The sequence below is a fragment of the Scardinius erythrophthalmus genome, assembly GCF_964197995.2.
Source record: "Scardinius erythrophthalmus genome assembly, chromosome: 15".
Lineage (NCBI taxonomy): Eukaryota > Metazoa > Chordata > Actinopteri > Cypriniformes > Leuciscidae > Scardinius > Scardinius erythrophthalmus.
The window spans coordinates 18,576,841-18,601,220 of NC_138235.1; the positions used below are offsets into that span (position 1 = coordinate 18,576,841).

General features: G+C 37.6%; 2 protein-coding genes across 2 annotated transcripts in view; one reads left to right on the forward strand and one right to left on the reverse strand.

The window, feature by feature from the left end:
- pdzrn3a (PDZ domain containing RING finger 3a) overlaps positions 1-8,405 on the forward strand; it is a gene marked incomplete at its 3' end in the record, with an annotated part of 24,406 nt that extends 16,001 nt beyond the window's left edge. Inside the window, exons 4-10 of the mRNA XM_081387477.1 lie at positions 5,248-5,504; positions 5,630-5,720; positions 5,954-6,049; positions 6,212-6,274; positions 6,367-6,468; positions 6,702-6,815; positions 6,918-8,405. Coding sequence (XP_081243603.1) covers positions 5,248-5,504; positions 5,630-5,720; positions 5,954-6,049; positions 6,212-6,274; positions 6,367-6,468; positions 6,702-6,815; positions 6,918-8,405 — 2,211 coding nt within the window. The remainder of the gene's footprint in view (positions 1-5,247; positions 5,505-5,629; positions 5,721-5,953; positions 6,050-6,211; positions 6,275-6,366; positions 6,469-6,701; positions 6,816-6,917) is intronic.
- ppp4r2a (protein phosphatase 4, regulatory subunit 2a) lies at positions 6,317-23,850 on the reverse strand. Its single transcript, XM_081387476.1, has 9 exons — positions 23,683-23,850; positions 23,009-23,090; positions 17,855-18,025; positions 17,120-17,213; positions 16,989-17,026; positions 16,774-16,848; positions 16,472-16,609; positions 13,682-13,980; positions 6,317-10,338 (listed from the first exon to the last, which is right to left on the reverse strand). Exons 1-9 carry the CDS (start codon positions 23,714-23,716, stop codon positions 9,998-10,000), a joined length of 1,272 nt encoding a protein of 423 aa, XP_081243602.1. The 5' UTR covers positions 23,717-23,850; the 3' UTR covers positions 6,317-9,997.
- Between the last annotated feature and the right edge of the window lie 530 nt (positions 23,851-24,380).

Below are 24,380 nucleotides of genomic sequence, written 5' to 3' on the forward strand. Positions count from 1 at the left end.
CCATTTAATTCCAGTTATTTTTTGCAGAAATATGGTCCGAATGAATGAACACATGGTGTTCCTCAGTAACCTTTACCCTGTCTGTGACATGCCAGATTACATCACAGACCGGAGCCCACAGGCTGATCATTTTGGAGGAAAAACAAATGGCAACACCCTCCGGTTGTGCTTGTACCGCTGTTGAGCTTGCTGACATTACAGGAGCTGCTCATTTTATTGCAAGAATTTTCCTATCGAAATGCTCGTGCCAGTAATTGGAGAAGTGAGCTTTTTAATTGGCCTGCAACAAAACATTTTCACGACTTGTTTCCGCACATTACGAAACCTGAGGAACGTGGTTATTATCATCTTTGGTAATGCAGTGGATTGTTGATTACAGGGTTGGATTATTTTTATGATGATAAAAACAACATAGTTTAGGATATAGACAACACTCTTCTTTAGAGAGAGAGAGACAGAGACGGTTGCACTGAATGGGAGGAGGGAACAAGCTCTCACATGTGTGTGGCTTACAGACACAAACACAGACTCACGCTGCTGTTGTTGTGTCTGTAAGCTTCAGTCTCTGTATATACTTTCTCATGATCACGTTTTTGAGCCGGTGAACCATTTGCTGATGTGTTTCCACCATGGGGTGCAGTCTCTGCAAACTACTACAAGGCACATGTCAGGTAAAAAAAAAAAAGCTACATTGTGTTGCAGTTGACTTGCCACAGTGTCGTTTTGGTTTGTTTTTTCTTCATTAACATACTCTGGATGTCTGATTAAATTTAAATTAATTAAGAAATGTCAGTCATTTTTATTGCATCAATTATAATTTGGTTGAATGAGCAAATTTCAAATGCCTTTGAGGTTACGCCGGTTGTTTGCATGCTAAAAAGGTTGCGAAAGGTTATTTTGCCGAAGGAAGGAATGTGTTTTGGAGACTGTGTACATTTGACAGGGTCACGAGAGGGTCACACTCTATTGAAGAAGAGCGAGAAATGTTTGAGGTCCTGTCAAAATACTTAAAGGCTGTGTGTTTATATGTTTGTTTATGTGGTTTGGTTTATTATAGAACGGTAACATTCCCACAATCCCTGTGAAATTAGCTTCCACTGTAATTTAACCTCCAGATGACCTCCTATATGGCTGGAAGTGTGAACTATACTCTTTAGAAAAAGGCAGTGTGCAAGGGGGGACAAATGCAGTAACACTTTACTTAAAGCCTTTATGTATAATGCATTATGAAGGTATTCATAATGTACGTTATAATGCATTATAATATTTCCAGATTCCTTGTTAAGTCTGAAATTAGTTGTTTGTCATGTGTTTTAATGCATTATACTTATTTAAAAATACGTTGCATAAGTATTGTATTAGAACTGTAGTTACGATTTTTAATTATATTATTCATGAGACCATATAATGCATTAAAAGGTGCATCACATGGCATAATTAATGCATTAAAAATAGTTTTGTAATGCATTATATATAAAGGCTTTAAGTTAAAGGGCACCTATTATGCAAAATTCACTTTTACATGGTGTTTGAACATAAATGTGTGTTGGCAGTGTGTGAGCAAAACCACCCTAGAATGATAAAAATCCACCCAGTAGTTTTTTTACTATCTCAATAAATCATAAGCACTGTCTCAGAACACCCTGTTCTAGATTTTCCTCATTGTGACGTAGAAATGAGCTAAGCCCCACCGACGTGATTTGATTGACATCTGGTTTTGGCATAGACCCCGCCCTCGGTGATCTGTTCTGCACACCATCGCCATTGTTTCGACGACAGCCGGTAATGAAGTGTAGGTGTTCTTCTGTGGGATGTAAGAATGGACATACTAGTCTTCACTGACATCAGAGCCACTGAAAACGCAGCGGATGGATTTTATTTATGAAGAAAAGGCACCACTTAAACTTCCTAAATACGAGATTCATTTTCTGACTGACTGTTTAGTGAACGAGGGTCAAAGTTAATCCTAGAGTGTGGATCGTTGCCTACAGTTCGCGATCCAACGTCACCTCCAGAAAAAGTAAGTGTATTTTATGATTTTTGAGCAAATCGATGTCAGCAAGTTCAACAACAAATGCGTCTAAAGCTATTTATTGTCGTCGTCGTCATAGGATGTCTCAACAAACAACGTCAGACAGTTTTATGTCACGTAGGCAATTTTTTGCAGCATTTACAAATGTAAATAAATTAAGGTCTGCTCTATCTCCATAGACAGTAGGCTATATAAACGTCTATCTCCCTCCCCTTAAGAAAAAAATAAAAAAATTCGTTTGTACTTAACAGTAGTGTGTGTGTGTGTAGTTTCAAAAAATTGCGCGAACTTTATCACAGTTCGTGTGTGTGTGTGTGTGTGTGTGTGTTGCACATCCATAATGGCAAAAGGGACGCGATTAAAACTTTGTAAGTACAGAAAGGTATCAAATAACCATTCCGAGACGTTTAGTCCATTCTCATTCGTGTTTATTCTGTGCCGGAGTCTCTTCATCATCTGGGTCCAGCAGCAGGGCGGGGATATGCAGCTCATTTACATTTAAAGTGGTACACACAAAACAGCTCTTTTTAAAACAGGCCCCAAAAATGACATTTTCAAATGGTTATAATAAATTAACTGTGGCGTATTTTGTGCTGAAACTTCACAAATGCATTCTGGGGACACCCAAGACCAATATCACATCTTCTAAAAAGGGGCATAATAGGTGCCCTTTAAGTGTTACCTCAAATGCTAAATGCAAATAATAATAATAAAACATAAAACGTATCATAGTTATGATGACAGAATAAATAGGCTTATTAACTTCATATCACAGTCAGTGCAGCCAATATAACTCTATTATATTTTGGTGCATCACTTTGCAGAAACTAGGCAGATGCCAACATGAACAGGTTGTAAAATAGAAATATGAATAATTTATGAATCATTTTTATATGGTAAGTAATTTCGGTACTGTAATGTCTGTTGTGTTGTACACTGTTAAAAATGTGTAAGTAAAACAAAGATCATTCCCAGCCAGCCGCATAGTGTCGGCCAAGATCCGGCCCGCATCTGGATTCCAATGTTATCAAACTGCAACTCTACAAACAGAACGTGCTTTACCGCAACTTTAAGAGTCGCTATAGCCAGGCAAAGGGTGTCTCGTTGAATTAACCTCAAGTATATTCAGTGACTTTTCTGCCCCGTGTGCCAAAAGTCATAAGAGAAACCGTGTGAGTGAGTGAATTTAAAGTAGTTTGTCAGCTCACACATGAATGGGCACACTGACAAAGTTCCCATGTGTGTTATTGCCACTGCAAGATTCCAGAACAGACAGCAGATTGAGTCGAGGTCCCTGAGGACATTAGCTCTGAGATTTGAGACTTACAGCGCTTTGATAAATGAAGTTCTCTCCCATTAGCTATCTGGCACATAGCCATTTCCTTGTGTGATTCAAAAGCTTTTACACACCCTGTTGGACTTCAATCAATGAATGAAATCTCACTAACCGTGTGATAATGTTAAAACTGAGCTTCCGGACATAAATATCTCGGTGTATTGCCCTTGCACATTCAGGACTGACTTTGCAATGTTTAGCCAAATGAACTGTTTTAGGTCAAGAAGTCAGTGTTTCAGATGACAACATTTGTCCTAAGTCTTTCGTTCTTGGTCACCAAATCATTAACCTGTGTCTTGCAGGTTGTTCGCAACTCTAACAACCTTATGGTGTCTTATAGTTTCTATATGCTTTTCTCATTCCAGTTAGCTAGTTTAATAATTGAAAAATAAATATTTAGATGGCTAGTAAATTAATTCATTGAGTTGAATGGACAGCATTAGACTTGCTTTGTCTTTATGTACCATACACCTGCTTGAATTCTTGAAGTATACTTCAAGTTCATTTTATTATATTTTTAAGTATACTTAATGTAGTAAGTATACTAATATCAACGTATTAGTAGTATACTTGTAAGTATACTATTTCAATACTACTTGGGAATAAATTGGCCCACTTTTTAGTGTATAACAGTAGTAAACGTTGAGTAAACAACTAGTTTACAACTAGTTTTATACTTGGAAGTTTTCTTTAAGCGAACTTAACATCATACTTATAGTTTAATATTTATATATTATTTTTGCACTTTTAGTATACTACTATGTTCCTTTTGAGGTATTTATTTTTTTCACTTGAAATATACCTTTAACTACTTAACTTTCCCCGCCACCGTTTGCCAGTTGCCAGTCAGTGGCAATTTTTTAAAAATAATTTTCACTAAAGTTTTACGGCCCCAAGAATATTTTGTTGGTTGAATATCTGAACATGCTATATATCAAAATATAGCTTCATGCATTTTATTTATCTACACTTGAATGTGGTAAGTATACCGTAATAAAGCAACATTTTGAACAAAACGCTGAGACAATCACATTAGACAATGTCCGGACTGGATTCAGAACTATGATCAAAACATGGATCGAGTCAAGGTTTTTGGATTTTGACCTCACATCTGGTTTTAAGGTTAATGTACAGCCACACATGGCACTCAAGTTCAGTATATATGGTAAAGTAGGGATGACAAAGCATATAAGTGCATGCTCAGTATGCATGTCAGAAATATACAGAATGGTTTTGTTCCTTACGTTAGGAACATGTCAGCTTGTAGAAGACTATAATGAACCTGGCAAAAGAGCTGATTCAAAATCTGCTTTTGTACAGTAGCTCAACTGGTGGAGTGTGGCACAAGCAATGCCAAAGGTCATGGGTTCGAATCCCAGACTGACCCACAAAATAAGTAACAATATCGTTAATAAGGTTAGTCGCGACTCGCTAATGGACTTGACCTGCCAACAGTGTTGGGTAAGTTCCTCTAAAAAAAGTAATTAATTACATATTCAACAGTGTAATCAGATTACTGTACTAATTACTCTCCAAGTATTAAATTACGTCTAATTACTTTCTAAATCCCATATCAACCTCGACCAGTTGAACAATACAAAGACAGACATGAAACTGCTCTTTTAATTCATTCATAAATTATTCTTGTATTGTATTTCTTGTATTTAAAGGGAGAAGGTTACATTAAAACATATATTTGAACATTTTGATGTTAAATTGATTGAATTGTTCTCTAGTCTATACAGTATGTACTGCAATTTCATCAAAAGTAATTGTTATTAAATTACAGATTTTTTTTTAAGGTTATGAACGAGCATCCTGTAATATACATTATTATACCCAAAAAATGTTCATTTAAACTTCCCCTTTTTTTGCATAGGTAAATGGAAGGAGCCTTTCCGCCACGACCCATGACCAAGCTGTAGAGGCCTTCCAAGCAGCCAAAGACCCCATTGAGGTCGAGGTACTGCGCAGGGCGGCACACAAGACTCTCAATACTCATGAACCAGCCCGAGGAGTGGACAGCAGTACTCAGACCAATGTTACAATGAAATATGTGAAACATCTAGAGACCATGGCTAAGTTACCGTCACCTCTGTGTATGGCTGTGCTGGACAGTTTCCATTCACCCTCACAGTAAGTGCTTGTCAGCATTTGTCAAGCATTTCTTTGACCAGTTTTATCATAACAGTGAAACTTGAGATTTTCAGATTTGCTGTGAACGAGACTTCAGTTAATGTTAATTTTTCATTATACTGAAGGTGCCAAATGGCAAGACGTGACTCCCCTTACTCCACAGACTTACATGATGGCGTACAGAAAGACATTGAGAGTAGAGGACTGGAATATGAGGTATTGTGTTGGTATAGACTGTATTCACTCTAGAGATATGAGGTCATTTTAATTTTGATTTCATATACTTTCTAATATTTTCCCAAGACCTCATTAATTTCACATGGTTTTACTATGCAAATGAATCATCTACCGTATGGGAGAGTAGCAAGCACTATACACTCTCAGAAATGTTACCAATAATTAAAATGGTAAATCTTTGTCATCCAAATAAAGAATCTGTGTTTTCATAGGAAGTGGATCTGCAGAGGAAAACTACTACGGATAAGCTTGGCCTGAAGATATGTTACAAGACTGATGACGAGACGACTGCCATTTATATTAGTGAGGTAGGGTTCTTAAGAAGGAATTTCTCAGGACAGCAATTTATCAGGCAATTTTTGCCTGCAATGTCCAATTACACCTCTGATTTAGTATACAGTATATATTTACCAGACTTGCTCAGTGCAGCTTTAGGTATTCCAGTGTTTCACTGTTCTTACCATGCTTAGATTGACCCAGAAGGAATTGCAGCAAAGGATGGCAGAGTCCAGGAAGGAGACCAGATTATCCAGGTAGACTTTATTCCATATTGTTTTTTTTTTTTGTTTTTTTTTGAATACTTTGACTAAAACATAAAATCAATTTTACTTTTCACATGTTGAAGATCAATGGAGTGGAAATCCAGAGCCACGAGGAGGCAGTGACTCTTCTGACCAAGGTGGAGAGTAAGAATGTGACCCTCCTAGTGGCTCGACTAGAAAGTCAGGTCTGCAAACTGTTGTGAACTTGCAGATGATTTTGGTCAATTTCATTTGATTTATGTCAGGGGTTTCCAATCCTGCTCCTCTAGGACGACCTTTCTGCAAGGTATAGCTCCAACTCAATTTAAACACACCTGTACCAACTGGACTAAAACTCTGGAGGAAGGTGGCCCTCCAGGAGAAGGTTTGGAGACCCCCAAGTAAAAGAATGACATTGCATTTTTGGTTTGGGTTGCAGGATGTTGGCTGGTTGGAGAAGGATAGAAACAACTTGGCAGATGACTTGCACATGGGCATGCTGGAGCAACAGCATAACAAGGTCAGGGAGTTCACTGCAATTATACTGCAGCAGATAAGTTAATGAGGGTCAAGTCAACAGTAAATTGCTTCCTTGATCCAGTTAAAGGTGGTAAATTTGCAAGCCATTTAAACGTCTTCCCACTCACTTTAACAGAGCACACATGAAGAAGATGGAGGCACTACTGATACGGCAACCTTACAGTCCAACCATCACGAGAAAGACAGTGGCGTTGGCCGCACTGATGAAAGCACTCGTAATGATGAAAGCTCAGAGCAGGACATCTTAGGAGATGACCAGAATTCTCTTTGTGACACTCTCCCAGAAAACCACAAGACGTATAGTCAAGGCACTTTTGAAAGTGGGGACATGCACTTAAGCAATGACTCCTTCCTTTTAGTTGACAATGGAGACAGTGGAAACTTCCTTGGCATACCCGGAATGGCATGTGAACGTTTCCAGAAACAGCTTGAACTGAAATGCCTGGTCAATGGTAGTGGTCTTCAGGGATTTCTGGAGCATGACAACACACTACATGGAAAGAGGGTTAGTGTAGACTGTGACGATCAGGAGGTTCAGATGCTCAATGAGGAGTTGCTGAACATTGAGCTGGAGTGCCTGAGTATCATACGAGCACACAGGCTTCAGACTGAAAGTGATGATCAGCAAGCCAAAAATTGCTGCACTAAGCATTTAACTGAGCAAATAAACACTAAAGTGCATCAGGACCTCATTAATAACCAGGTTGACTTCGAAGGCTCTACTAGTGCTTACAACACTGGAGAGAGCTGTTGGAGCTTACATCCTGCTCTGGAGTCAGATTCTCCTGACTCCCAAAGGATGGTTCCTGGAGACAAGAGTAAAGGTTCTCCCATGCATAGACGCAACTCAACAACAGCTTGCTCCAAACATCAACTCTCTCCTATTCAGGAGATCAGCCCCACCAAGAGTTTACCTGGAGATCCAGAGGACACAAATCAGGGGGAAAGGAAGCAGAGTAAGAAAAGGAACCCAAGGAAGACTTCCTTGCACCATTCTTCATACAAGAACACCTACATCCCAGCCCATGCTCAACATTACCAAAGCTACATGCAACTTATCCAGCAGAGGTCGGCTGTGGAGTACGGCCAGAGTCAAGTCAGCTTGGCCAGCCTGTGCAAGAACCCAGAAACCACTCCCACTAAAGCCAGGCCCAAGATGGGGTGGAGAGTAAAGATCCGTGGCGATGGAACAAGGTACATCACCAAAAGGCCCATCAGGGATCAGCTGCTGAAAGAGCGTGCTTTGCGCATTCGAGAAGAACGCTGCAGCGCAACTACAGATGACGATGCAACAAGTGAACTAAAGCTGGGTCGATACTGGAACAAGGAGGAGCGCAAACAGCATGCGGCACTAGCCAGGGAACAGCGTCAACGGCGTGAACTCATCAAGCAGTGCCACATGGAGAACAAGGGACAAACGGGAGCAACGAACGACAAGGAGAAGCCTGATATTATCCAGCTTAGCCGTAAAAAGATGCTGAAAAGGAGGAACAAGAGGATATTTGACAACTGGATGACCATTCAGGAGCTGCTGACACATGGCACAAAGTCCACAGATGGGACTAGACTCTATAATTCCTTTCTTTCTGTGACTACAGTGTAAGGGATTTTTTGGTTTCGGGCACTTTATTTGTTTACTGTGTAAAATTGTGTGCGGGTGTTTGTGGGAAATCTTGCCTCATTTAAGGAGGTGGGTCATTTAGGAATCTATAGCGATTTGCGTGACGCAACAGTTGGAGTACAGAACAATGATGAGGAAACAAAGGACAGCTTTCACGTCTTAAAACTTAAGGCCGCACCAAAAATTCACATCAGTTTATATAATATGAAATATTTTATTGAATGGCTGATCATAGTTTGTCCAAGAACTGACGCAGATTTATTTGAAGTAAAATTCTAACTCTTATTTGCACTCACATATCACCTACTTATTAAATGTGATGGCTAATCAGTTTTAGGCTTCACTTACCAAATATTATAGTGCAAATGAATTGTGTCTATGACCTGATTATTCCAAAGAGTTTTATTCAGGTAAAAGGTTAGAAATGCCTCAGATTAAGCATACCACTGCTTTTAACGTGAACTTTTATTGCTCTTCAGGAATACTGTTGAAAGCCCAAGCATTCAGTTCACATGGAGTTCATACAATTTCACTTTTCACAAAAGCAGTGAACACATCATAATCTACAAAATCTAATTTAAAAATTCTACATATCAAAAAGGGGCTGTGGAAATAAGTATGGGTTGGAGGGTATACATGTCTGTAGGAAGCATGTAAAGTACAGTTTAAGAGATGTGGGTGTTGACAGTGTTGCTCATTTAAACCTTCATACAAATGTTTGCCATTGTTTGATGAAACGAAATGAAAAGCTTATGACAAATAAGGATGGCTCAATAGTGGTTAAGCATATTATGTCAGTTGAAAAGACAGGCGCACTATATTAAGTTACACATTGCAACCAACAGCACTCAAGTATCTAGTGCATGGAAAATCACATTAGTCCATTTTAGAATCTATTTACCAGCATCAGTGGATTAATACATTTCGGTGCTATGCTGGGAAGGCAGTTAAAATCAAAGGATCTAAAAAGAAAAGAAAAAGGAAATCGGTCTAATTCTGCTATCGAGCACTTCGTGCTACGACTCCGAGCCAGCAGATGAATACAGAAGGCAATTTGGGAGAAAAGGGGCGTTCTCCTGGAATGTTTAGACACTGGTCTGCAGGTCAACGGGAATCCTGAGATCATTCGTTGACTAATCGAAACTAAAGGAAGTGCACATACACCCCTTTCCCCTACAAACATATGCACGCATTCACACAAATTCAACCAAAGATTTGCCACATTTTCACTCTTAGAAGAGCAGGAGAAAGATTGATGTGAAGTGAAAGGTGTTGATAGACGCTCATGATTAGAACAGGATTACAGAAAACTGCCATGTACACAAGGCTTTCTTGTTATTCGATGGCAAATGCTCCCCTAAACCACCGGAAAGATGAGCTTCCAGTTTCTGAAGTTGAACCCATATTAAGTCAAGATGCCCTGAGAAGGGTCACAAGGAGGAGATGTTTTCACGAGAGGTCTTTAGGGACGTCACCGGATGCCCTCCTCTCCTGGTCTATAAAGGATCTGCTAAACTTGCAGGATAAGTGATTTTGGGGTGTTTGTACAGTAGAGTGTAAAAATCAACAACGCCTCAGTCTTGCTCCTCCATGGTGTCATCTGCAGTCTCTGAGCTGTCTGAAGTGATTTCTGCAGTAGTACTGCCCTCTCCTGCCGGCTCTGTGGAACTGCTGGGACAAGCAGACCGAGTCTCTGCGCTGGACACTCCCTCGTCACTGCTGTTTTTGCTGCTGCTGCTGCTGCTGCTGCTGACTGGGTCGTTTTTCTCCTCGGCGCTCTCTTCCCTCTCAGACTGCTGCTCTGATAGGTCCGATTCCCTGACGGTCACCTGACTGCGGGAGGGGTCGGGGGAATCTTCCGAAGCGGATTTGTCAACCCCGTTTTCTACGACCTCTGACTGTGTACTGGAGGGTTCTGTAGAGAGAGGAGCGGAAAATGTCATGTATGCAAACAGCTGCTGATATGCAAAGATATCATATATTAGCACTCACATGACCAAGCTGGTTGAAATAAAACAAGAACAATTTACATTAGTGACTTATTTCACACAGATTGAACCCAAATACTATGAGTACACACTAGAAAGTTTGGAATAATTAATATTTGTATAGGTTTTTTAAGCTCATGAATGAAACAAACAAACTAATATTTCACAATATTACCATTTAAAATAACTTTTCTATTGTAATATATTCTAAAATGTAATTTATTCCTGTGATGTCAAAGCTGAATTTTCAGCATCCTTCAGTGTCACATGATCCTTCAGAAATCATTCTGATATGAGGCTTTATTATTGGTGCTCAGTTATAAAAAAAAAATTTCTCATCAATGTTGATAGCATTTTTTACTGCGTAATATTTTGTGGAAATGGCAATAGATTTTTAGGATTCTTTAATGAATAGAAGCTTCAACGAACAGGATTTTATTTAAATAAATAAAAAAACTTTACTGTCATATTTGATTAATGTAACCCTATTCATTTCTCTTTATCTTACCACAAACTTCTGAATGGTAGTGTATTATCATTTCCACAAAAATATGAAGCACAACAGTTTTCAACATTAATAATAAATGTTACTTGAACATAAGATCTTCTTTAAACAAATTGCTGGCTATTTCAAGAACCAAATATAAAACTAAACGAGAGCATTTGCAGTGAGGGCTCCAAACTTATGGAATAGTTTGACAGTGATAATTAGATCTGCTGAATGCGGGTTGTCTGTTTTTAATTCTCATCTAAAAACTTTTAGTATTTTGTGATGTCGTTTTGTGTGCTTTAGGGTTTGGTATTTCATATTTACATAAAGCTTGTTTATATATTGTGTATAGCTCTTCATGACTATTCTTAATGATTATGTTCTTAAATTGTTTAAAGCTGTGTAGTGGCTCTAAAAGTGCTATATAAATACAATTTTACTTGATCATATGAGAATGATTTCTGAGGATCATGTGACACTGAAGACTGGAGTAATGATACTGAAAATTCAGCTTTGATCACAGGAAAAAATGACATTTTAAAATAGATTTTTAAAAAATATATATATAGGCTATTACTTGACAATAAGACCGTTTTTACTGTATTTTTTATAAAAAAATAAAATGCAGCCTTGGTGGCCATAAGACGCTTTTCAAAAACATTAAAAATCATAATTATTCCAAACTTTTGACTGGTTAGTGAATCTATGATGATTTTCAGTCACCCAGGCCATTGAGGAATGTTAAGCAAAATACAATCAATATATAGAATATGCTACAAGACTGAATGCATTTCTTAAAATGTCCTAAAAATCCAAATAGGAACTTCTTTTTGTGAAATTTAAGTTTTATAAAGTACATTAATAACCATTATCATCAATAATCATAATTAAATTTAACATTTAACAAAATTAAAATGTTATATTCCCATACTTTCATGTGCGTTCTTAGTTTTAACCTTTCTAATATTCTAAAATATGTATAATAGTAATAATTAATAATGTGTCCAAACTTTTTACTGTTAGTGTATAACTGCAGAGCAACTTCATTTGTTGAAGGCATTCACAAAAGCTTGCAATGACACTGATTAAGAAGACCAAATAAATGTCCAGTGTAAACGCCACCAGACTGAAAGGCAGAGGGGGACGAGTCTGCTGCGCACCAAACCTCCAAAATGGGATTTTGGGGTATGGTTTACGTCAACTCCAGTACCGTTAGCAAATGGGATCAAAGTAATCTGGTTTGTTATGTGGAAGCCAATTATAGTACAATGCATTTTTCAATGCTGCTCATGTCTGCAGAAATTGCTTTTGCTGTGCATGTCAGGATTTAATTTTGCTAGCAAAGAAAAAAAAAACAAGTGAAAAAAAGTGAACCAAAAAGCACTTTCCATTTTTGGCATGTTCTCATGAAGGGTTACCTAGCAACAGTGGTAAACAGCTGACGCTAGTACTCATTTTGATAATAAAAATGCATTGCATTATGGATCCGAGTCACATAATACAATATTAAAAAGACCTTCGGTGGAATGAGAATGAGACTAAATTTGAAAACAGCCTAAGACATATGCCAATAATCCAACAGCAATAAAGCATCAGACAGTCCTGGAAACAGATGAAGCCGCTCTCATGATTGACAAAACACTTCCAGTGAATGGAAAAGGTCCTGATGCTTCAATTAAAATGTACCTGACTGTCTATAAGGGGTGCAGTGGTTCTTTCTCCACTCACGGTTCGGCAAGCACTTGCACCGCGGTTAATCTCAAATCTGACAACGCATCTATGATATAGTTTGTTGGGGACACAGTTCAGCTGATGTATGTTTCCAAACAGCCAATCTTTGTAAACCGTTTGATGCGTATGCTCTAATCATTACCCGGGGGTTGATAATGCACGAGCACGGGTGAGACCGAAACAGCACACATTGCCTTATGCGTTTAAACAGGCACTCAGTGCTAATTCGGACAGGCACAAAACAATAACAAAAGCGCTGGGCAGGACTCGGCAATAAAGACTGCGCGATGGCCCAGGGCCAGTGTAAAAGACACTCGGGACAGTTGACGGAGCGGACGGGCCAGAATCTTAATCTTTGGCAATTTAAACATTCAAGCGCAAGACGACGCAAAAGAACATGGAGCGCCGCACTTCAGTCAACACGTGACTACTAGATTGAGTTTGCTTTCAAATCTTCTTATACTTGAACTGACAAAAAATGTCAACATGCCCGTCTTGGCGAGTATCCTAGCAAACACGTCTTAGGTAAATGTAAACAGCCGAGAAAGACAACGCATGAGTGTGTGCAGTATCAGTTTATTGAATCTATGCATCTTAAAGTGACGGCAGCCTAATATTCCTGCTGCTGTCTGTCTTTTAATGTTCATCAAACAAAAGAAAAGAACAAGAACAATCACAAACTGCTCTTGACTGAAGAACTTTTTGTAACTTTAATAATGATTTATCTTCTTTTAATTTAAAGTGAAGATTAAATGCAGTTATTTTATATTTGATTAGTAATTTCTATATCTGAAAACTGTTAGATCTACCTGAAAAACCTGTAAAGCACTGCGTATTTTATTTGTATCTTTGATCTATTGTATTCTTTTGTACCATTACTTGTAGTTTGATTATTTGTTCTTATTTTATTTATTTTCTAGCAGTCATTTTGCCCCTCAACATAGCACATACCGAACCGTACCGAAACCGTGACCCTAAAACCGTGATACAAACCAAAGCGTGATAAATTTGAATACAGGATGTTAGAAGCAACTGTACAAAGGACATACCTTGGTCTTCAGCGACAAATTCGTCAGGTTTATTATCCCTCACCTCCGCAGAGACGTCCGATGAGGACTGCGGTAGATCCGATGAGCTCTCTGCTATTGATATGCAGGACAACGGCTTTTCAGCTGGTTCTTTCTCCATCCCATCTTCATCATCATCATCATCATCATCATCTTCCTCTTTGTCAAACTTGAGCCTCTTTGCTTCAGGCGTCTCAGGATTCGTTGCATCCTCATCTTCACAATGTTTAATCTTCACTGGACCGACATGTGAACCTTCTGCTTCTGATGCTGAAGAGTCACTAAAAAATATATATATATATATAAAAAAGTTTAAGACTCCAAATACACACATTACAGATCCATGAAGTCACAATTTAAGTTTCATGGCTTTTATTCCACCTATCAAATTTATTGATAAAGTTTTTTTTTCGTATGAAAACTAACAGATTTCATATTTTTTTTTATATAGAGATGACATTTAAATTGTCTTGGAAACTTATTATTATGTTACTTTCATATTATTTATTTTTGTTACTTTCAAATGCTTTAAGTATAAATTTGTTGTGCTTTTGTTTTACCAGACTTGAATCTTAAACTATGAAAATCTATCATAAAAAATATTGCGATGATCTAAACAAATAGGGAAATAAACCTTTAATGTTCATTATGTGAAAATTATCAATTCAATTTAAAAAAAGTGACTGCACCACAGTTGTGGTGTCATTTCCACCACACAATTCAATAGTTCAATATTCCCCCCCCCTTCACCCCTAAAATCTAATTTTCCAAAGAGCAGGCATGTGATCAGCTAAAGACGAAAAAAGGAAAACCTGACCATGGCCCCATCTAATTATTATAATAATTTCTTTATCAAATTAAAAAAAGATATTGTATATTGCAATACATATCTTATATTGCTATAATACATACTATTGTACTGTAAAAGTCATGATAATATATTATAATATATGTTATAATAAACGTATTAAGCTTATCGCTTCTCTTTGTTGACAACAACAGATTTATAAACTATTTTAATGACAAATGAAATGAACTGAAACTGAAAACGCAGTGCTGTTACAGTACTCAACAGTTACACTGTTGTGATCGCACTAAGTCAAATCACATTCTCACCACCATGCATTGTCAAAATTCATAAAAAAAAAAAAAAAAAAAAGTAACCGGGCACCTGGCGAGTAACACCGTTTCAACGCTGATTTTTACTCACATTTGGCACTTTGAACCCATGCTATTAGTGTCCCGCAGATGGCGCCGCGAGCATGTGCAGCGCTGTCAGGAGCGATCCGTGCATGAAATAAATGTATTAGAAAACGTAACATGTTGCAATTTATTTACTAATTGTTAAGTCCATTGCGCGATTTCAATCATCATACAGTAACCAGCATTTCGTCCCTGCAAAACCATTTTTTCCCTTAGATTTACGCAATCCACGTGGGTCATACTTTTCAGTGCAGAAAATACGAAAATCCGTACAAATATGGAAATCACATCTTTGAATGAGGCAGTCAATGAGAAAGGCAAATATCCTTTCAGTTAAACTGAATTTTTTTTATTGTCACTTTCTGCAATTGTCAAATTATGCAAAAAGTGTGAAAATATTAAGAATTTGAATATGTAAACGATAGCTGTAAAATTAGTAACACGCACACGCACAAAAAACCTGCATTCATCAAATCTTCCATATGGTCTTTAAACAGTGGGGCTACAAGGTTTGAACAACAGGGTCACATGCACACCAGTGACGTGCGGACAGCGGCCAAGTAATAAAAAATAACATTTCAATTAATTGCAGGTCGATGAGAGATTAATCAAGGAAAACATGTGCCTCAAGAACCTCCTAGTGGTCATTATATAAAACACAAAGGAAAAAACTTGCACGATTTAATAACTTAACAGCTTTAACTAAAAAATAATCACAAGCTTAACAGAAATCATTCTAAAAGGTTCCTTGCACGCACGCCGAGTCCGAAATCTTCGCACGTTAAAAAATTAATACGACATCATGTGTCAATCACGTTAACACACTGCCTCCGAAACTTTTGTCAGTCATAAAAAAAAATTCGGATCAGGTTCGATTTTCTGCGTTTTTCGCATGAGTAGCAAGCATTTTAAGAGGTGTTTTGACAATTCAGAGCCATGAATTACTAATACAAAAAAAAAACCCGCATATGAATATTGCAGACTTTGTGCAAGGACCTTAAGAGTGTTGCCCAACATTATGATGGAAATATTAAGGTGTTTAAAGCTTCATTCGCAGACTCTCATTTAGCTACGGTGTTGCAGGGTCCACTTGTTTAAGCAGCAATGGAGGCAAAACAGATCTGAGAGAATTTTTAAAAAAGGAGAATTAAAAATAAAACAAAAGGAAGGAAAGTACAGTGTGGGAGCGTTTTACTGAAGTGGTTAACCAGTGCCAATCAAGTGTTGGGTGTATGATGTATAACGGCTGTGAAGCAAAAGCCTTACGCAGTGACGGACACAGTGACAATTTAAGTTTGAAGGGAGTAAAGCCTGTGTGTAGTTTATTAAGGAAATGTAATTTTGCCAAAGAAGAATTACATTTAAGATCAGCCTACTTCAATGTAATATGCTTAACACTGAGAATTAGACTAATTGTAATGTGACGATAGGACACGGATATCTAAATCAGAGAAAATCATATAGGTTCGGGTGTGTGGCGGGTGGATGATTTATTTTTAACAGCAGATTCGGGTGACGTTAGAGCTGATCCACGCATCTCTAATGCACACACTGGCATTTGGGACTTACTTGACCGTTCTCTCCGATTGCTCCGAGGCCTGTTCTTTGCTTTCTGTGCTGTCGGGAAGGCCATTGGTAGCTACACTGCTGGACAAGGAGAGTTTCGGTCTGTTCAGTGGCCTGGGTGTTCCTGGACCATTCACATTTCTATCACAGACAATCAAAGACACATCAAAACCATCGGACAGTAAAATTAGGTGCATCTACTAGTCTCTCTTTACAGGGCAATAAAATTTCAAACTGAATTGGTTTAGTGATCCATAAGGCTATTTTCAAAGTTTCCACAATGGTGGTTAAAGCGATAAACTCACCTATCCGGAAAAGCTGAAGTGTTGCCAGGGAACATGACACCATTCATTCTGTTCACACAACCTGACCCTTTTTTCCTTTAAAAATAAAAGATGCATAATAGTATTAAAGACAGCGGAATGGTTTTTAAAAACATTACAAACATAACTAAAAGCTGATATTGAAAGCTGCCCACACACAAAACCATAAAATAGAGCAGGAAGAGAGTTTAACTTACTCTGAGGTAGGATACACACAACTGACCACCATCACATTCTGAAAACAAAACAATTTTTATGTTTTAATCTTCCTGATTCAGGGGAAAAACCTGTTCCCAAAGAATTGGTCATTTCATTAAACACAACATACCTTCTCCACACCCCTGAGGAACTTTTCTGTTCCTGCGTAGTTTCTTTTTGGCTCAGTAAGAAGCTCACAAAGACGCTGAATAGTGAAAGGAATCCTAAAGAAAAAATAATTTTCAATTTTAATAAACAACTAGGGGTGGGAATCACCAGAGGCCCCACGATACAATATCATCATGATTCTTAAGCCACAATAAAATATTGCGACATGCTGAGTATTGCAGTAAAATGCATTGCGATTACCTTTTTTCAACAGCAAATGTCCCCAAAGGAAAACTTTGTCCATATTATCTAATAAGATAAAGTTCTCAGTCTGTTCATTTCTCATCTTCATATCCATCTCCTTCGTTCAATTTTTTTCCTTCCTCATTTTTTAGACATTTTAATAGAAATTACAGTTGTCAAGTGAATTTTTGTTTGCACATTTGAAGCCAATGTATTTGTTTTTAAAATACAAATTATGTGAATGTGCTTTCTCAAAACACCGCTCACTGTGTGTCTCCGAGAGAAAAATGATTTACTCGGTCTGATTGTGAAATTTCAGCTGAGAGAAAGATTTCAAATTATTATTTCCCGTATTTATGCACAATAATCGCAATCCTGAGCTAAAATTCAGGCGCAAAATCAATTAATACTTGGCCTCCATTTATCAATAAAACAGCCCCACTCAAAATAAAGATTATGCCATATCAATGTTTTCCCCCACCTCGAACTGTGAAATACGTCAGCTGTCTCTTACCCGTTGTATCCATTGACGATTTTGAGAATCCTCTGCTTCATCTCCTCAAAGGGAATGTACTCAACATTAGGATTGGCAGGTCCCCGTTGCTCTGGACACGAGGCTTTAAAATCATCCATCACTTTCTCCAGTTTGAAGAGGAAGTAGTTTTTAAACTGAGACCACTGAATGCTGAGGAATGTTGTAAATGATTCAATAAAGGAAATTAGAAACTTCTCTATTCTAACAGTTTACTCAACACACTCTGAATGGGTAAAATCGTGTTTAAAGTCAGCATGAAAAGAAAATTATGATTAGCATTTCCACTCTATTGTGATGTATATGTGAGTTAGGGCTGGGTATTGGCAAGGGCCTCACGATACGATACATATCACGATACATGGGTCACGATACGATATATCACGATACGATACAATACAATACATATTGCAATATTTTTTTTTTTAAATCAAAAATGTAATAAAAAATAAAGAAATAGAGCTGAATATACAACTTTTTATGTACCACCTGGGGTATTCTGGTATGTGTATCACATTATATTGATAACTCAGCAGACAAAAACTTAAATTCCAATTTATTCGCAAAGGTATTTGCATTGTGTCGAGTGTGTCTGCATGCGCGAGCGACAGTGCGCGAGAGTCGGAGTGTGTCTGCGCGCGAGAGAGACCGAGTGTGCCCCAGCATTAGTAGCCTAATTGGTACATAATATTATATACTATAAGAGGCATGGAAGTTCGATTAATGGACAGCAATAATCAGTACTACAAACGTCTTGTTTTGAACTATTGTTTATAATAATTTAATTGTTGTTTTTATTTATATTGTTGTCAATTAATCGAACGTCCATGACTCTTATATAATATTTATATATTATTACTACATACATTCAATCTTATTTAATCCTCCATATGGAAGTTTATGTGCTCGAATTATTTATATTTATTAAACAATAGTTCAAAACAAGACGTTTGCACTGATTATTGTTGTCCATTGATTGAACCTCCATGCGTCTTATATAGTAATTATATTACTATGTGTGTACCAGTCCAATACTAATGCTCGGACTCGGTCTCTTCGCGCAGTTCGCTTCGCTTTTGTCCAGTCCGGCGCCTCATACAACTGGACAGTTGAGTGACAGTTGACAACTGTCGTGAGTCAGCGACAACTACAGCAGCGGTGGAGGAGGTCGTTTGACGCACACAGGGATTTGATGAAATTTTTTTTTTTTTTTTTTTATATATCGATACTAGGTTGAAATATCGATACACTATCGTGAAAAAAAATATCGCGATAGTTAGCTGTATCGATATTTTTGCACAGCCCTAATGTGAGTGAAACGGCTTTTCAAATGAGAAGAAACGTAGGGCGAGACATCAGAACTGTTGTTGTTTTCTAATTGATGCGATCCCATGTGAGTGGCAGGTGCTGAAGGGGAAGGGTTATTATTGTCCCGCCCTCACGCCGGTGCAACCTGTCACTCACATGAGATCAACCAATAGTAAACCACAACCATCCAATCAATTCCCCATAGACAAAATCAAGCCCTGACCTACATTTGTTCTTGTTTAAGAAGCCATTTCACTAGTATATACACGTCACAACAGGGAAGAAAAGACTATAGAGAATGTAAAGATGACAACTCAATGTGTTGAATTCTGGGTAACTGTCCTTAGGCCTCATATCAGGAGGATCGCGCTGCCTTTCTGCTAAGGCAGAGTGATTGTGAAATATGTCACCATTGTAGGTCATTCACGCTGCATCGAGACATGCCATATTAACTCACATCATCGTTCAGTGAGAAAACTGAACAACACTACATTTTTTCACCTTTTCTACGTGTAAAAACACTATGGAAAGCAGGTTGAGGGGGTGACGAGAAGCCGTTGGATAACAAGCCTATTAACATTGACACTGATTAAACCCATTGAATATCACTCAAAATAATCACATTGCTGAGTGTTTTTGAAAGTTTAACATTTTGTTTGGTTTAACATTACCTTTGCGGATACGACTGTTGCAGTTTGTCGGCTTGTGAATTAGCAGAACTTGCACGCAGCCACTACAAAACAGTTTACAAGCTTCTAGGGATTGACTTTGGCTGTCTTGTGTAGAAATAAATATATAAAAAAAACAGTCTGTGTCGGTGTCTGTCCACTGAATGTGACCCACATTCTCTGATTCCCCATCATGACCATGGGGAAGTGGATATTTACAATGACAACAATAAAACGTTTCCAACTAAAATATGGATCGACTTCTTTCCGCTTGTTGAACACGTTGTTGTTGACTTATCCCCATGGGGACATTTTGTTTCGTTTCATTGAGTTTCATCATGCATTCACACACAAAAAACAAACAATGTAAATGTACTAAATCTTTCAGAAATATTCAGCTTAAGGTTTAACATGTCACACCAAGAAATAACTTCATTCCAAACAGGTCCATGACTGTGCTCATCCCCCCGGAATAACTAATGCAGTATCATCTGCAAATTTAATTGTGTATCTCCCTGGAAGGGTACTACTTATACAGTTGCTTGGGTACAAGATGAACAATAAGGGTGAGAAGACACAGCCTTGTGGGGATCCAACATTAATAATTTGTTTCTCAGACAGTGAGCCACCCACGCACTTGTTGAACTCTGTTCCTTAATAAGTCCTGCAACCACAGAATCAGTCCCCAATCTAGGAAAAACTGTGGCAAGTCTTTCAACCAAAACAGACAGCAGGATATTATTAGGATTTAAGATGCGAGTAAACAATTTGCAACAATGTTAAGATTGCATCATCCACTCCCTTGGTTTGACACTAGGGTTTAGCGGTATACTACCAGTATGACAATATATCGCGGTATGAACACGTACGATTATCATATTATGCACATTTGCTTATCTACAGAATTAGGGAAAAACATTAGACACTGACAAACTAAAAACCTCGAGGATAGATATCCAATTTGCACAAAATGTGGTGGCTGCAAAAGAAGGAAGTACATCAAACATGTTCGCCTATATTTGAGAACACCATCCCTCCGTGCAGATAAAGGTATGTCCCGTTTATAACTTAAAGGGATGGTTCGGTGTAAAATCAACCTAGGGTCCTTTGCACCATGACCTCGAGCCAAACACCCCCCCAGAAGTATTTTTTCCCGGTGTTGAACATTATTAAAGTTAGAGCTTATTTAGAGATATCAGATGGATGGCTTAGTGCAGGCGCTAATGGATCCTATTATGTATCTTGTAAATTACCCCACTAGTAATGCCTGGAATGGTACCAAACTTCTACAGTAGTACAAATAGTTTCTGTACTCATAAAACGAGGCAATGGAAAGTTTGTAGGTACATCAGGAGTTTATTTAAATAACACTTGACTGACAGCTCATGCTATTGCATAAGGATGTAGTGTACATTCGACGCCTAGTTCCAGGAATGCACTAATATTTTGTTGGTAGTACCAGTTTGCAACAATTATTAGTTAACACGAAGTTGTCAACACTTCGGAAAAAACGTTACACTGCATCCTTATGCATCGCTTTCTGCCAGGACTTTTACGGGCTTTTCCCAAATCACTGAAGTGACGTCGACTTCCAGGTTAGCAATAGCATGAGCTGTCAGGCAAGTGTTATTTAAATATACTCCTGATGTACTTACAAACTTTCCAAAGCCTCGTTTTATGAGTACAGAACCTATTTCGACTACTGTAGAAGTTTGGTACCATTCTGGGAATTATTAGTGGGGTAATTTACGAGATACATCATAGGATCCATTAGCGCCAGCACTAAGCCATTCGGCTGATATCTCTAAATAAGCTCTAACTTTAATAATGTTCAACCAAAGGAAAAAAAGCTTCTGGGGGGGTAATTGGCTCGAGGTCATGGTGCAAAGGACCCTAGGTTGATTTTACTCCGAACCATCCCTTTAAGGGCGTATGATTTCAGAAATGCGAAATCCAGTCATGAAAATGAAATTAAGCATCACGTAAAACTTGATAGAGATGTCACGTTTTAGAGATAAACACATTCACGTAAAACACATGAATTGATGGATGGATAATTAAGTATATCGAAAGTAGAGCTGTACAATAGATCAAATTGTGCAATGGACTGTGAATATTAAAGCGCAAAAGACTGCTATACAAGTGTATAACCTGCTTATTCTGCGTGAACATATCAAGAGTTGCTCTGAGAGAACGCTTAGAGCACTTCATTTGAGAAAGTTTGGTTTAACTCGAAAGAAATTACGACAGAAATCTATTACTTTTGTAAATCTTCAAATAATAATTATAACAACAATAATACAATTTATTTAACCATTAAGGAATACTATATTTGTCCATGTTTTAGTTTAGTAAATCACTGTTGTGCAGCACTTTGCCAAAAAATAAAGGGAAAAAGTTGTTATTTTAATTTGATTGCATTTTAAAATATTAATCAAAATGTCAAGCATTTATTTGCTTACCACCGTTTATGATAATATATTTGTATTAAATCATAAAAAGAAAAAATACAATTCTCTATTATTCTTAAAAATGTTAATTATTAATGAAAAAATAAGTTGTTAATCTAATCCATAATCAATTTTGAAATTTAATTGATTAGACATGTTTCTGATTATTGAAATTAATAAAATGGTTTCATATTTGTTAGAATAAAGCATTTGTTCAACAAAAAAAAAAACTGTTTTCATTCATTTAACGCTCATGTCAACTGATGATAACAAGAAGAATTGATTGTTTAATACAGTATACCGTGAAACCGTGATATTTTTTGAGACAGTTATCATACCGTGAAAATCTCATACCATTACAACCCCATTTGACATTATTATTTGGACAACTTTACCATGTGACGGCTGAAGCAGCAGCGATTTCCAAGCGTGTGACACTGCTTTCATTGTAAACTGATACATTGTAAACAGAATTCTGTAAAAAGTGCAGGTATCTGTGTTAATTTCAGTGTGTAGCATAGGGCAACCCTCTAAAGATGGAGGCACCGACCCAGAATGCAACACGGTGTGATGTAACTTCACATACTCCATTGCAATTTCCATTTCATGCTGACTTTAAAATACCTGTGAATAAAGCAAGATTCTCTCTGCAATAGCATAAACTAAAGAGCATTTGACTCTGGGTCTGTCTGTGAGAGTGCTGGACTTACATGGTCTCTCCTGTTCTCGCAACATGCGATAGAAACTGATCCAGAATCGGGCAGGTTTCTTTTTCTCCTTTCTTCTCGAAATCTACAGTGAACAGAGTAAACAATAAAACTTCATTAATATCATGCGAAATGTTTATTTCATTCTATTGTGTTATCATTTTATTGTTATTGCCTGTCATCGCTTGTGGTTTGCGTTCACGCGGTTATTTTGTATGAAAAAAGTGCCAATAAAGCACTTTGAAATTGACATTTCTGCTCCAGACTCCTCTACAAAGTTAGGTCACACAAATAAGCGCCCGACAAACTTTTTTTTGCTGACTGTGCAGCTAAGTTAATGCAAGTAAGAAGTTTCAGACAGTAAATAAGCGACTAAACCTGTGTATTCTGTGCTCACATAACAGCAGTGTAACTTAGCTCACAGCTAACCGGCTTTCTATCTGTTCCCGTGTAGCAAAAGACTTTATCAACTTCCGACGTGGCACATCTACAAGATAAACTCATACACGTTATCTGTGTATTGTTGAGAATCGATCCAAATCGATAATTAGTGATATTTAAAGCTTTTCCGGCATGGCCAGCACCTAGCATTGGCTGCTAGTTTGATTTCCTAGCTTAGCTTACAAGCTAACGAATTTGCCAAACCTTTTCTGTTATTCATTATTTGTTAGCGGTACCTCGAAATGCTTCCAGAAGTGTATCGATTTCCATTGTGGAGGTATGTTTGCTACTCTCTGGTCTCTCTGAGTCCAACTGGAAACAGAAAGATGGCAACAGCGACACAGAGAAAACAGCAGCAAATCTTTAATATGGCGCCGGTGACGTCACTGCCCGACTGCTGCTACTGAGCATGCGCCAGGTCTGGCTGTTTATGAAAAGTGTTCATTTTGCATAGAGGAGCAAGAAACTATCTTGTTTGTTGCTAATATGTTAGATATTACACTGTAAACCCTGTGCACCAGTCTACGTCAAATAAAACGTTGAAGGTCATATAACAAGCAGAACTTGTAACATTCATACTCATATATTTAGACTTTCAGGCAGAGGCAGTGATTTATCAGTCTAGAAAGAGCACAATAAAGCATTTTTTTTAATCTTTTATGTCTTGCTTATGAGGTTGCATTGGAATAGTACATACAATGCCATCTAATGAAGAATATCATTGAAGACTAACTAAATAATAGCATAAGAATTTTGGATACATGCATACATAAATACATGCATACATACATACATACAAATGACATCTGAATTCTCATAGAGTGCTAAAAATAGTGTATGTGGATCTGATCTGATTTTGCTGTCATTTTCTAATCTACTACTTTCTTCTTTTTGAATTGCATTATTAAAATGAAGTTACGTGCAAAACCTGATT